This window comes from Periophthalmus magnuspinnatus, chromosome 17 (assembly GCF_009829125.3).
Source record: "Periophthalmus magnuspinnatus isolate fPerMag1 chromosome 17, fPerMag1.2.pri, whole genome shotgun sequence".
NCBI classification, from domain to species: Eukaryota; Metazoa; Chordata; class Actinopteri; order Gobiiformes; family Gobiidae; genus Periophthalmus; species Periophthalmus magnuspinnatus.
In genome coordinates, this window is record NC_047142.1 from 5,319,528 (window position 1) to 5,335,603 (window position 16,076).

Here is a 16,076-nt window from a genome sequence, read left to right on the forward strand (position 1 = left end):
TCCCCTCACCTGGTCTTTGTTCATCTGTGCTCTCTGCTTTTCTTCTATCAGACCAAAGCTGGCACACTGTCAGACAGAAGTAATGATAGCATCTAATTACAAATGTCAGCTTGAATATGTCCAGAATCAATGTATGTTATAGATTATAGCTAAATAAAAGACAAAAGTGTATAGGTCTTCCTTAATGAGTTATGATTTTATGTAGTCCAACAAACTTAACCCTATCCTCCACAGTCAGTGTATTACGGATTTTGGGGTCACTCGTTTACATGCACTGGTAATGGGATCATTAGTGAAAGTCTTGGAACTTTTCCCAGAACTGAACTGGAGCATTTGACACCATTGTTAAGCTTCACATCGGTGGATGGAGTTGTTGATTGAAAGGCTTTTACACTATGCTCGAAATTAGCTGTTAGCTGTGTCCTGACATCTATATGCAAGCTCTTCGCAGTAGCTGATGTTTTAAACCTCAGTACACTTTTGCTTTAACATCAGGAGTTGTTGAGGTTCTCTTAAAAGTTGAGTTTTTGTTGGTTCATCTCACAGAGCACAGAGCACTCTGCTGTTGCATGCTTCAAATCGTCTAATCAGGCATAAAAGTCAGTTATTCTTTGACTTTTTGCTGATTCTGAATATTAGATGAAGTTGTTATTAAAGAATTTATTGAGACTTTGCGGTTTTTACGCTGGGCTGATATCCCAGAGCGTTCAGTGGTGCTTGTGGCTCTGACTCGTGGCCAGCTGCACACTACACAGACAGCTCTATATGCTGCTGTGGATACGTCATAGGCTCTGCCCCGGTCAGAATTCGCCGTGCGCAGGTATCAGATTTTTAGAAGTCCCGTAAGGAGCGTAGATGGGCAGCCCACCCTGGGACAATACAAGCACGGGGCGAGTAGCTGAAAGGCACCTATTGACAGGCTGCTTTAACACATTCCTGCTCTTATTGAGGCAGAGCGTGAACCGCGGCCCAGTGAAGTGCTTATGGATATTTGGGGACTGGATTATGTGGAGTAGACACAATTACGTTCAAACAGGAAAATATACAGCGAAAGTGGCGAGTCTTATTGGACCCTAGAGCCAGTGGTGATTTTTTTTCTTTTCTTGGGCTCAACCAGCTCAGTTCAGCTCCCCCATTCAACCCTGTGTTAAGAGGGCATGTATTGCTGTTTATTGACACGGCTGTAAAAATGATATGGCTCGTATGACCCAGTCGGGGTGGTGACTTAATATATTATACGTGCATAAGATATAGGTTTAGCTTCTTAATGAGCTATCAACAGTGCGCTTATGAAAATACTCACAGTGGTCCAGATTACTGCAGTTTATGCGCGGGTCTACCTTATCCCCTTGTTGGTTTTACCCCAGCTTCTCATTACGGTCTTATGCAGGAATGATAATAGCAGCCTGAGCCTTTTGCAGAATGGAAACACGGCCAGCGGGTTGATCGGAGGGTTTCCATACTACGCGCCGGCACCTCCATAGACGTTTTACTCCGAAAGCCGCAATCAAATCAAATAACGCCAGCGGTGAGGAGATTATTCTGTAAACTTATATCTTACCAATGCAGATTCATATGTCTCACATTCAAAATATGTAGTAGAAAACTTTCCAGAATATGTATTTGTCTGAACTGCCTCGAGCGGTGTATAGATGTAGCCAGTGTTATAAATTACCGTGGAGTTTAGTCCAACCTTGACTCTGACCAAATACATTTATTGAGATGTCCATTAGCTAATGGTGCTGGCTCTCTTTTTAATGAAACCTGTGTATCTTTTCTGCTTACTCCTCGCTTTACCAGTTTCCTGTCTTGTCATTCAACCACAATTCTATAGAACTTATATCAGCAGAGAGGGCGGACTCGTAACGCAAAAACAACCTCAGACTAAGCCGATAATTCACCCACAGAGAAATTTTAGCTATTTTTGTTTACATATTTCGAAATTATAGTAGTGTGTTTTGGCAGGGCATTGTACATAATTCAAACTCAGACAAAACTACATTTATAGGAGTGGACAGATCTTCAAAATGAAATAATGTGGTGTTTTGAATATATGCAAAGTGTCAATATTGTGATAATACAATGCTGTAAATAGAGCTGATTAAAATGTAATAATAGTTTTGACACAATTACGTTCAATTTTCATGGTAATTACTATATCGACCAATCGATATAATAATAATAATAATATGGAATAATGTTTTTGTGGGTCAGTGTTTATCATGTGTACTTTTTCTTTGCAATACTGGGAATTTTTTGGTCATTTTTTGATAATTTTTTGGCAAAACGATAAGATCTGAGCCACAGACAGTTGAATTAATAACTTTTGTGACTATTACAGATGAAACTAAGTACTAAAGTGTTTCATTCTGCTGTTTATTTATTGCAACTGCTCATGATTTTTAACAAATTTATAGTTTTAGAGGTGTAAATCTGTTGGGTTATTGTGTCAGTGGCCAATGGTCAATATTCACATTTTTATATTTTTTATAACGCTTTTTTACCTTCAAGGCACTCAAATTACTTTACATCAAGGAATCAGTCACCTGTTCACACACGCAGACACTTGATGGCTTAAGCGAGTTGCTCAAGAACACAACAACAGTATTCTTCTGTAAGAGCTGGCCACTCTAGCAATGATGTTTAATGTCGAGAGTGGGTTTTGAACCGTCGACATTCAGATCAGATGACAAACTCTCTACCAAATGCCCTAAATCTGCTTTTGGGTTTTTGTGTCAGTGGCTTAAATTAGTTTCAGTATTATCGTTTATCATCTATTTAGTTCAGCAATATATCGAACTTCATTTATTATCATGACAAACTTAATAATAGTAAAACAGAAGGCATGTAAGGTTCACCTACCTCACTACTTTTACGTTCAGTGCCAGTGCAAAAGCTGTGGAAATAGGCATCTGTGTTATGCTTTTAATAGTTGCCGCTGGTTCATTGAAAGACTTGAAAATGGACACATGGGCTGCCCGGGTTCCTTCAGTGGCCACATGCTTATTTGAGTTGCGCATCTCTGCTCCAGCAGCATCCCAGGCGCAGATGTGACGAACCTACTTGACCTTCTGCTCTTCTTCCTCTGCGGTTCATCATCACTGCCTGGAACCCACATTTGCCACATCCACTGTCTGTAATTCCCCTCAACTAGTTTACAATGACAGGGATTGTGTTGTAAACAAATTTAAAAAGCAACACCCATACTACAGTTACATTTTTTGATCATCTGCGAGCGATTTTGTTTGGCCCAAGCTTGCCTCAATGCGGATAGGCACACTGAGAGCTTTTCCTTATTGGAGTTGCGAGGTCTTCATGATATACGAGGCTCTGAGTGGCTCTTTAATTAGCACTGACATCGCTCACACAAGAGCGGATGAAAGGGGGAGGAGGGGGGAGGAAAGAGAGGAGAGAGAGAGCGGAGAGGGAGATGGACAGCGACTGCAGATGAGCACTCAAGTGATGAACACAAACTGATTTGGGAAAGTGAAGAGGCATCGCGGAGGTAGAGCTCAGGACGGGGCCAAAGAAACGAGAGGCTGTAAATCTCGTCTACTTAGTCAGGACTTTCTGCAGGGGCCAAATGGAACTCTGTCATGATTACGTACGGGCGCCATGCAGTGCTTTTCTGATACGCTGTGAATATTTGTGCAGCGCAAGACTAACCAAACGAGAGACTGACTTCATGCCATTTGAATCTCAGCGAGGGCCTGATCTTCCACGTTTGTGTATGTGTTAAGACGAGGGGGGTGTCGCTGTCTAAACAAGAGAATGAAAGCAAGGCAAGTTTATTTGTACAGCACAATTGGTACACAAAGTAATTCAAAGTGCTTTACAGAATAAGAAAGACATTAAAATAACAATACTAGAATGCATTTTCACACATTTATTCCATTCAGTACACTGCTATAAACTATACAAATCTTTGCATAAAAAACATCAGACTCTACTTCTACCTTAAAAATAACAAACAAAATAAAACTGAAAAAAGAAATAAAGAGCTTCTATAACAAAGGGGCTTTTGTTAGCAGGAGCAAGAGAGCGATTAAAAGTTTGAATGGAACTCATCAAGAGCAGTCCTTCTTGTGCGTTAAACTCGGATGAAAATTATCTTTTTAAACAGAGAGAAGTCCAAAAGTCCCATGCCACCCTTTCAAGTTTTCATTCATCCCGCAAGCAGTAAGATTTCTGAACACTTTGGTTGTCAAAATGTGCTCAACTTGTTCCCTATGTTTAAGTTTTTTTTTAAATTTTTTATGTGTCATGTGTGAATGTGAATTATTCGTTGCAAAGCAGTTTTCCCACAGGGACAAGTAAAGTCTTCTATTTATCTATATCTTTATCAGACTCTCCGCTCAGACCCACGTTATTTTAAAAAAGGCCCTATAGAGTCAGTCATGTGATGTGCAACACAAACAGCTGCCCGTCTGTCTGTCCCACTCAGTTCTGGGCTGAAGACTCCTCTTGTCTGCAATCCTGACGATATAATGGTTTGATAAACTCAACAAGCCAGCATCTTTCTCTCTTAATTGAAAACATAGCCACAAGAGACTGTTTTATTTCCTTAACCCACCTCGATTTTCCCATATGGTTCCAGAGTTTAAACTGGCAGTCTTCCAGTGACAAGCCTGCATCCTTAACCCCGAGGTCCCCACCACAAAGTAAATGTATCCATTCTTCTCATCACTGGCCACTGTAACATAATATAAAAATTGTATATGGGATGTATGTTGAGATTACTACTGTGGAGAGGGAAAAGAAAACAACTCTTCTTTATATAATTGGAGATGTTGACAGATGATAATTGGTACTTGCTTAAACTCAATTATTATGCTACTCAACAGAAAACAGCAGTGGTTTGAAGCACAATTGGACTCAGGCGTTTTTATTAAAGAAATTATTAAAAATAAATAAGCTGACAGCTAATAAACCACTTCCTGAGCAGTGTGTCCAGACGAGACATGGCCCTTGGGTAAACAGACTGCTTAACGATATTACATTGAATTTAATGTACTTGACATTAGCTGAAACTTAAAGGGGGGGATTGCAGTCCCAGTCTGGCATGTCTAAATGTTCATGTTCCATTAAGACTGTATTTTACTGCAGTTTTATTTTACAGTTCAAATGTGTTGTTTTTGGTCAGCAGTTGTTGATGTAGCCTGGCAGAGCATTTCTTACTTCAACACATTTGGGCTATGGAATCAAATTTATTGTCTGTTTAACTGTCTATTTGTTACATGGGGCCAACAGTAACATTTGGATACACTTTCACTTCTCTTTCACTTTTCTGCTGAGTTTATAAGCCGACTTCACAGTATGACACACATGCATGCATTCTTCCTGTGAGCAGGTTTGCCTCTCCATAGATCTGACCCTGTATCTTACCCTGACGGTGACACGTGCTCGGTTTGGAGATAGATAAGACTTTGCCATACAACATCCCGGGTAAAGTAAAAACATCTTTATGACAACCAGGTGACAGATTCTCCACAAGAAAAAAATCATTGAGCCTACATCAACCAACTTTAGTATCAATTCTTACAAAATCTACTATAATTATATAAATGTTAGTGGGTGTAGCTAATAAATCTAAGAGCACAGTCTTGGAATTATTCAAACGTTTGCATGCTGTTGCTCGTGTAGACCAGTCATAAGGAAATAAAAGTAAAAGCAATGCCATTCGTTTGTGTGGAGAGAGGGGCTGAGAAAGTTCCCTTGGCCTTTCGGGGTAATCCCTTGATAAATAAACTGGGAAGACAAGACCACCACTGCTATCTGTAAGTCAATACTCCCAGAGAAGAGGGATGGCTGGAGGCAGGGCTTACTCGGACATGAGTGTGCGCTCCTTTTACACGGCGACACACATGCATATCGTGTCACTATAGAGCTATGACTACATAAGGTAAATGTTTTAGCCTGTCCTGTCAGCATCCGTGTCCTAAATGCACGGACGTAGTAGTAAAAATGCTGTGCTAGTCCGTTGCTTAGCTTACACACATAACAAGCCTCACGTTTCCCCAAAGTCATCACACGTCAACAACACGCATCAGAGTCATTTTCCCACCCCATCAGCCTATGTCCACAGGCTCTCACTTAAGGAATGCTCAACAGAATAGCTGAAATTGTGAAGGTATAACAAGAACAAACAGGTGCATGGACTGCGACCCTGTAACCTCATGGGGTTTCCATTCTCACGCCATCATCAGCTCAGGGGATAATTGATTTATGGCCATGTACTGGTCTGTGCCGTAACTCAGCCTGTCACTTGATTGGCTGGAGGGATTACTCGGTCACAAGATTTGACCAAAAAGTCAAGTTTCCATTTTGCCATAATGAGCCTGGGAAGGATTCACCAAACATTGTCTTGGTCTGTTTGGATCTAACCATTTTAGTGCATCTTTGATGAAAATGTCTAAAAGCTGTTAGTGCAAACAGTACCGTGACTGACCCCCTGCTCTGTGGTCATTTTTTATCAGCGTGTTTACATTCTTGTCCCAGAGAACAGAGCAGTGTCACACAAAGGGAGGTGAGAAATTGTCTTAAGATAAAACTTCTCTTGGCCTCTTAAAGAAGAATCTATCCCCATTTTTCACAGCTTCAGAACAATGATAACCTTTTTTGGTGATTTTAGTGAGCATAGACCTCCCAGACGCCGCTGTCTGGACATGATGTAATGGGATTATATTCCGCCTTAAATATGTGTTGTGAATCCCTGGAATGCCTCGTGTGACAAGTATTATATGTGAGCTTATACATCCAGTGCAATAGAACGTGCAGTTTGACAGTCAGTTTTGCTATTTCTCATGTTGACTGACCTGGTTTCTCTGCATTGCTTTGCTGGTTTGGTGGTTATTTTGTTTAAATATTTTGATAAATATAACAAGAAATAGGACCTACATTTAATGTGGCTCTTAATCACAGTCCCTATTAAGGCATTTGATGTGTGTTTCAAGAATATGGAGCCATTGCAAGATTAGGTCTATGGTGATTGTTAGTTAGATATTGATTCTACAATAACGCAGAATCCATCCACAAGAGGTCACTACTGGAATAAATGATTACTTTTTTAATTCAAATTGACCTGAGTGAGTGCAGCTTCTCAAGTATTTTAAGTGTGAAGGGTTAAAGTCCAGAATAAATGACAAACTTAAACAGGTCCTTGATGATCCCTGGTGTAGTTGAAACCTGTTAAACTTTGAGTATGTTTGACCACATGCACATAGCATTTGTCTCAAGGTGTTGATATGGGCCTTTGCCAAAACAGTTGCTCCGTTCCATCTTTTATCGCTGCGACAATGTGGAGTGTGTTACAGTGTAGTGTGTGTGCCTGAATGTGTGTGCATGTGTGTGTGCTGGTGTGTGTGTGAGTGAACGTGTGGCTCTGGGCCGCTCTACCACATGTGACCATGTTTTATGCGCCCACAGGGAGTTAAGGTTAATGCAATAAAACAACCTTCCCGTGCCCAACGTCTGCCTTAAAAGAGGATTTAAGACCTGAGTGGAGTGTGGATGGAGTAGGACAGAAGCAGCGCAGTAAAGGCTAACAGTGCCGTAAAGAACAAAATGAAGGAATGCGGTTATTTGGTTAGAAACTGTGAGCCTGGCCAGCCAGTTATATAAAAAATCCCAATTAACTACATTTATAAGGAGCATAAATTCTGCCACCGATTGAAGGCAGATTTTAAGGGATTTAGAAACAATTTGTTAGCAGTAAAAGTGCAGCGTAAATACAATCTAATCAGACATTTTAGTCCTTCATTAGAGACATGTTATATTCTACAGTGACACTGCATTGGCTGTAATAATACAGAGTGTGTGCTGTGGCTGTAGTAGTTACTGGGTTGGTCTGCACATAGATATATTTTCCATATTAATACCAGTACTTCATGTATACTACACATATGTCTCATTAATACTGTGTTTGTAAAAATCAATGCAACTACATGAGGGACTTATATATATAATTAAGCATTTCTGAATCCATAAGTCCCTCCCATGATCATATTTAGTTCTTGCTGTAAATGCATTATATAAAATGCCAGAGAAAGTGAATGCACATTGATCCAGAATCCAGTTTTCCTTGTGCAAAAGCCATTACAGTGACGCTGGTTAATTGAGGGCCACTTAATAACACAGCCCCAGGCTTTTAAGCCAATGAGATTTCATTGATTTTGCCTGTTGGTTGGAAGCCCTGCCCCTTTTTCTCAGCAGCCTCTATCTTCACTATGGCCCTGCTGTAGTAATAGGCCACTGGAGAGGTGAGCTATTATTGCCATATGAGTGCTGTGTTCTACCTCCATGAGGCAGTGGAATGTTTTACATTTACTGTCAGGCCCCTGCCCTAAGTCACTCATCACTCATTCTCTTTTATCATGACCACAGACCCTCTGCACACAGTTATGAACTACTCCACGAAATTCACTTTTTGTATTCAAAATCATTCAACAAAAATGTATTCTTTAAACTGAGAGCATCTGTGTGCCCACGTGTGTGCATTCATCTGTGCAGGTGTGTTTCAGTGGTTTATAGAAGCCACAGTCTCCACCCTTTGGATTTTTTTAGCTTAACAAGTGTGTGTCTGCTCTGTGTTCTCCACAGGTGGACAAGGTGTGTGGCCTGTCTGCGAGAGAGCGCACTGGCATTAAGCCTACACAGTCAGAGGTCACGACCTCCAGCATGAACCTGTCTACTGCAGCTCCGTCTGCCTCCCAGCCGCTATCAGAACAGTGGCTGGAAAAGTTAGCGCATTTAAGAAGGTAACACAATGTGCATAACATGTTGATTAATGTTTGCCCACACGTATTAGAATAACTTGACTTATTGTTGATGATATATTTTTAGAATGACTTAAAACATGAAACCTAAATGATTTTTCAACTCACAAAGACACTCTAACTTCTGCACCATCCCTGCAGTGTCAGACTGCAGCCTGTGCCCTCAGCCTGGCCTCTGGGGCAGTCATTCCATGCCCACAGCAGCTGCCAGTGCTGTGCCATATGAAAGGGGGGCTGGGAGAGATTTATCTTGACAGACCAACAATTTCCTGTTTACCCAGACATCCATACCACCAACTCAGAACAGCAGCCCGGCCCGACACAGAATGGCACAGTTGCAGCGCTGTTTGCACGACCTTGTCCCAAACTATGAATCGCTGTCCTCGTGCCAAGAGGACTAACAGGTCTGGGCTGGCACTGCCACCACCATTCATGGCAGCACAGTCCAACTCCGTATAGACTGCCAAGCCTGCCCAGGACATGAGAGCGAGACCACTTCACAGGCACCGCGACTACACAGTCTACTGTTCAATGCATGACACATCATAAAGCAAAACTGTTTTTTAAAATATTCTTTTGACATCATGTAAACTCTAGTTCTTTTCATTACTGTTTTAAAATGGGTTTTGCTGAGGTGTTGTTCAGTGTTGGAGCATGTGCATGATCAATCACTCTCTTCTAGGGTCAACTGACTTTGTCTTTTCCCTCCACATTGTGCTTTCTTTTTGGTTTGCTCCTCCCCCTTCCCCCCTCTTTCATCTTTCACTATCACCTCCGTCTCATCCTTCTGCATCTTCCATGCTTGCTCGGACTACAACTCCCATCATTCCCAGCTCGCTCCCCCTGAAACCCTCCAAGAACAATAAACATGATCTGAGAACATTGTCTAGGTAAGCATGAACCCTGGTGTCTTCTTTATCTGTTATGCGTCAGATTTAAGTAGCAGTAGCCATCACTGTAATGTAGTTTGAATAATTAAAACTTGTAAAGATGGATGTTTATTTTAATTCTAATAACTGGTCATGCAATTATTTTTCTTTTTAAATTGCTTTTTTGCTGGCTGAGAGTTTTAGTCACAATAGAATGATATAAAGACTTGGCTGTTAGCTTTAGATTGTCAGTCTCAACTAACATTAAATATGGAAGCTGGCTTTTCTAGTGATAACTCGTACTTTAATTTTACTATTGGCCATGCAGCAGTGTTACCATTTACAACAATTTATTCATGGGTGGCTGCAATGTGGTTCTAATCTTGCTGCTATTGTTTTCCTGGGATGACAGTATCTTTGGGAACATGTGCTAGCAGATCTGATGCAGCTACTCTGTCGCTAACGAAAATGTGCTGACGCGATGAAGTGGCCAGATTTAAAGCCTGCATATTTGTGCCAACATCACTAATAATCTGCCTCACATGCACAGAGCCTGATTGCATTAGACTAACATTGTGCTTTATTTGAATGTGTCTATTTAAATGGTGCGTATGAGTTTGATGAGTGTTTTTTTTTGTGTCGTGTGGCTTTTCTTCAGAGAGTTCCTGATCTACGTGCGGCGATACAGGTCGTTCTTTGCGGCCCTGCCAGAGCTGCTGTGCGAGAGGGAGAACGTCATCGGCGACTCAACGTGCTGGAGCGGAGATGACGTAGTGGAAAGGTGAGACTTGATTGTTCACTTACAGGTTTCATCTAAGGCACATGTGTAAAAGGCATGACTGTCATTTTAAAATAAGTCTGTACTGCTTTAATGTGTGCACTGACAATAAACTAATGAGATTTTCCCAGCAAGTGGAACTGAGAAATATTTGCAAATAATCATCATAAAATGTTCATGAAGAGGAAAATTGTTGGCACGGAAGGAAGGTGAAGGTGAACACAAGTTTGTGCTTTGAGGAGAAAAACCCGTATGTTTTTTGTGTTATGAGGCGGGGTTGGTACAATCTACGTCGACATTTTGACACCAAACATGGAGCTAAGTATGCAAAAGTTAGTCTGCAAGAAAAACAACAAATTGTCCAATAATTAAAAGGCTGTAAAAGTCTGTTTTTGAAGCAGTGCTGAGGGTCTGTGAGCAGGTGTGTCCCGACCAGATACACACTTTTAAAAATGTCAGTTTATCACAGAAACCGGTATTTATCAAGTTAAAAAGTAATTACATTTATGTTACATGACATTCGGTTACATTTAGTGATATTTACACTGCTGCACAGTTACATCTGGCCCTTGATGTTTTGCTGATGTGGCCTTCGCTGAAAATGAGTTTGATGCCTCTGATCTAAGTTTATTTGTAGAGCACTTGTAATAAAATGTACTTTAAAAGAGTCTGTCAGTCATATGCACAGCTAAACAGAACCATTTTGATTCTGGATTTGAACATTCGACACCAGCAGGAGGCCGGTTCCTGACGTCCTGAGAGTGTGAGATGGTTCCTATGGCACTAACATGACAGAGATGTAGTTTGGTACTGGGCCATAGACCTGTATGTTTGACAGTTTGAAATAATATAGTAACCTGTAGAGTTATTAGTTTCCATGGAGTCGAATCTGTTCTGTTGTTGAAGTATCTGTTTTTTATATCAATATTGCAATTTACAATTTACAAAAGGTGAAATTATGATCCATGTATCATTTAGTTATTTTTTGTAACTACAGTTCTACGTTGGCCTGTTACAATACAACATTTTGAAGTTCGACATATTGCTTAACTATAGACGACAGATGATAATATTGACTGACACAATAATCCAAGAGCAGATTTATACCACAAAACAAATAAGTAACAGAATGAAAAACTTAAGTACTTAGTTTGCATCTGTAATGAATCATCAATGATTAATTCAAACTTTTACGAGTCAAATCTTATCATATAGCCAAAAAAAATAACAAAAAAATTCCCAGTAGTGCAAAGAAAAATTACACACGGAAAAAAATATTGTTCCATCTAACATAAAATGAACGATAAGTCGATTTAGTAATTATCGTGACAGTTTAAATTATGACAGAAGTCAGGACACTAAATACAGTGGGAAGTATGATTTGTCAGGTCGTCTTTGTGAGCATTTAAGGAAGTCATAAAATTCTTATCTACAATGGAAAAACTGCACAGAACGAATAACTCTTAGTTAGTCAGTCCATCTAGATCCCATCTGAGCTGCTCTTTGTTCTATATTCTTTAACATTATATTCTAGATTTATGTATGAGGATTTTTTCGGCTGATTTATAGGTGTGGCTTTGCAGTCTGCTCATAGTTTTGACTGCATTGCTCCAAGTGTGTGTACGTGTAAACTTTTGTGCTTCCACTGACACAGAACAGAGAGTGGAGGCAGAGGACTGAGCCAAAGTCTGTGAGCCATTCCATTGCTGGATCTAATTCTTAAACATTCAGTCCACAATTATGATAAGGTTATGCTCTCCTTTTGTGGTAGCCCCAACCTGGCGCCTCGTATGATGGCAACCTTCACCCTCTGCAGTTCCAGCCTTGGATTTCACTCAAAAAAGATAGCTCTAAACTATCAGATTCTCTAAATGTTAATCTGTCATCCTTTGGGGTTTGGGGCATGTTGTCAGAAATGTTAGTAGTCTGGCAGCTTTCACAATCCCATTATTTTAGGTCTCCTCTGTTATGTTCTGTTGTTTTGGCCTGGTACTCTCCCACCCTTCCCAAATGCTCATGATCTGCCAATGGCTGAGACACATTATGCAGACCACCCATTCATCAGCGCCCATGACAGTTTGTCAGAGGACAAACAAAGTGCAGACTAAAAAGTACAGTTTGTACGTTGTCATGCGAATACTCAGCTTCTATTCATACAGTTACCTTTTAAGTGATGTGTACTCCTCCTCTGTACTCCTTTCAACAACAGCACTAATGAGTGGTAATCATGTTTTATCACACTCTCCGGTGGGCATGGGGTCTCTGCTTATGGTGTCATATGTTCTTTGGTCGAAAAGAAAACAGCCTCCTGCTGAGACTTTTGGCACCTCTCATAAACTGCTCACAGTGGCTTGTGGCAGTGGAGCTGAAGTCCTCGACTAGACCTGACGCTGCTGGCATGTATATGAGCAGAGCGAGGAAGGGACAAAGCCTGAGAAGAGGTGGCGTTTTGGTGTGGTGGTGCCCCTGATGAGGGGGGCATGGTGGGCCAGTGTGGGGGGGAGTGTGGGGGACCTTGGCAGCATAAAGAGCCATTGTGGAGTCAGTGGAGTCGGGCATAGCCCCACTGTGGGGACCCCCAAAGCCTGGAGGGGAACAAAGACTGTGACTATGAGGCTGCATGGGAAAGACAGGGAATGACTTGGACACTGCAGCCTCACTGCACTGACCAGGCCATCAATGCCAGGCCTGGGAAAGTTGATTAAGATGAAAAGAGTCGTTGAAATGACATCTGTTTCTTATTGACTTGTATTATTTCCAGATTTGTTGGCTCTTTGTTTGCAGAGGCCGTCAGTAAAATAGATGCTCAAGGCCGTCTATGGTGCTAAGCCTCTGTCATGTTTGTTGCCGTCATACTTCCTGTGGGCACAAAGCCTTAGAGGGCCTGCTGGGTTTTCCCCACGAGCTGAGGACATGTAGACACACAGTCACACATATCAATCTGTATGGCACCCATATGCCAGTCAACAGCTGGAGAGGAGATCCATTTAGACACAATCACACCAAGCAACAATGGCACACACACTCGGCACACACATTATGTTCAAAGTACAGCACGCACGTTTGATGTGGGGATTGAAATTCCCTTCCTCTCTTACTCTGCAACTGATGACAGAGGTCCAAGGCAACGGGGGGAGCAGTTGTACTTACAACATGGAATACATGGCGCTGGCATTTGTTCAGACAGAGCTCCACATCTACACAGTCACACGAAGAAAGTTGAGATCACTGTAAATTGTCACTTTTAGTACAAAGATGTATTTTCCAGTTGTCACTGCATGAACAATCCTTTCTTCATACTGATTTCTTTTGGTAGGTTAGTTCAGCAGAGTGTCATGTATGCTGGGAGTGGGACCATGACCATGACATGAATGCCCCTGGCATGTCAATTTTAGATTACATCTAACATCTTACCTTACTCTAATGAAACAGAGTGTTGTTTTAAAGATGTTTTTTATGAGGTCAGTGAGTCCAAAGCCCTGTGTTTGGTCTTACTATATATTCCAGTTGACGTTTTACTTTATATTTTGTTCCAAGGAAAGGGCACAGTGCAGCGTTAACTATAATGCCCACTGAGTGAAATTTGGTTGTACTTTTAGACATCACTTAAGTTAGTTATATTTGTTACAGTCTATGGCTAAAAGCTGTGTTTGAATCACAGGCGGATTAAGAGTGCTTCTGGATGCTTCACATTTTTATAAGGTTATGATGATCCATTTGTTTATCGTCTTGACATCTGGAAGTTATTGAGTTATTGCAGGGAAAAGCAGGAAGAGTGCACTAGGCAAAGCTAACACACAATCCCTCCCACTCTGATCCAGTGTCTCTGTGACAATCTCACGGGTCAATGAGCTTCAGTTCGAAATATGTGACTCAATTGGATAATGAATCTTCCGCAGATTGGGCAATGAATAAGCAATTGTGGGCTCATTCTTCTTAGTTTCACTATAAAAAACTTTCAGCGAGGAAACTTCAGTGCACCTTAGTCATTCACATTAGGATCTAACGCGAGCTTTCTGAACTGTTGCTTCATAGTTTTGACTTCTAGGCCCATCCCTTTCCCATAACCCTGGGATACTAAAGGGGACCTCGGCTTGACCTGCTCACTGCTACACAACATCTATCTGTGTTTTGGCCTGAAGCTTGTGTGTGTGTGCGTGTATATGTGTGTGAGCGAGAGAAAACAACACCGATCATATTGCAGAATGTTATTTATGCTCTGCGCCGAAATGCTGGGATTCTTAGTGTTTGGGGTTATTTCTAAATCTGTTGTTGTGCTGGAGAAAGCTGGGACCAGTGGTGGAAGAATTTTCTTGTCTGTATGGTATAAACACTTTTGATTTAGTTGACCTCATAGTGCCTGTTTTTTGTTTTTGCCTCTTTGGGACTCTGTGGGTGCTGTTTATATGACTTTGCTTTATCGTGTCTGACTTTTATGATGTGTTTTGCATGCGCCTTTTACATGCACATTTCTATCCGGTCTTTTTTTCATTTGTGTAAGCACTAAAGAGGAGACGAGGCATGGGGCGATAATCATAATGATCATTTGTTATTGAGTGAGTTCAGTATTTAAACTTTAATAAGCAGTACTATAAACTGTTATAAGTGAAAACGACAATGAGATGAGAACCGTATGGATTAGTAGCTTTTTTTACTGCACAATCTGGTGGTTGAACGGCAATGTATCTTTGTCAAGTCGTTGGTAGGATTACACAAAATGTACCAGAGGTGAGTATTGGCTTCTGTTTCAGTCATGATTAGTGATAATATTGTTTATTGTCCCATTCCCAGAGGAGACACAGTTTATATAAAATGATATAACCTGTAACCTGTGCGCTGTTACATGTTGTTTTTTTTTTTTTTTAAGTCGATTATTGGTTAGAACGTTCACCCTCCACCCCAAGGGATGTCGGTTTGATCTGAGTCTCTGACCATGGCACGCTGTTGTTGTGCCCCTAGTCACTCACCTTGCCTATGAATGTGGTGAGTGAGTGTTGTTGATCTGAGAGGCCACAGGGGGCAGCCGTCCTTCTGTCAGTCTACACCAGGGCAGCTGTGACTAATGCTGAATGTAATACAAATCTACTGTGTCATAATAATATTTAAGACACTATTTAACTTAATTGTTAGCCAAAAAAGGGGAAAACATCTTTATAAAAGGTCAGGTATAATAAGAAGTAAGATGAGCATGCACAGATATTCAACTATTTGTTATATATTCTTATAAAACTGTAGAAGAGACGTTGTGGACCCTGTAACCTGTGTCCATTCACTAGGGCCTATATCAGGTAAGAAGGATGCTGACACAAAGAGGAGCTGTGTGTGAGAGAGAGTGAGGGATGTAGGTCAGTGGCAGCAGGAAGCAGAGCCTCTGGAGCCCTGTCTCCGTGGCCTAATTGTCTGTGGGCCTCGGGAGCCCATTTGAATCCTCACAGTTAGCGTGCCTGGGCCCGGGCCAGCTCACTTGTTTGTTTGGGGGACGTGTGCTTGTATTGAGAATTTCTCCGTCACAGTTTGACACGGACTCTGTGGTCAGTAAACAATAAACAAACCCGCCCACACTATAGTTCCTGGCTGCACTAATGAGTCCATTTAACAAGCAGACCCAAGATTTCCACAGTTTCAAACATGAACTGAAATTTTTAAATCCCTCAA

At 41.2% G+C, this 16,076-nt stretch overlaps 1 protein-coding gene across 2 annotated transcripts in view; it reads left to right on the plus strand.

Annotated features, from left to right (window-relative positions):
* The window catches only part of LOC117385335 (glypican-5-like), a 75,227-nt gene that overhangs the window by 15,155 nt on the left and 43,996 nt on the right, over positions 1-16,076 (plus strand). The window contains exons 4-6 of one of the 2 annotated variants that reach the window (XM_033982632.2): positions 8,599-8,756; positions 9,608-9,664; positions 10,302-10,424. In XM_033982632.2, the coding sequence (XP_033838523.1) occupies positions 8,599-8,756; positions 9,608-9,664; positions 10,302-10,424 (338 nt within the window). The remainder of the gene's footprint in view (positions 1-8,598; positions 8,757-9,607; positions 9,665-10,301; positions 10,425-16,076) is intronic. The other variant, XM_033982633.2, reaches the window with a different exon arrangement.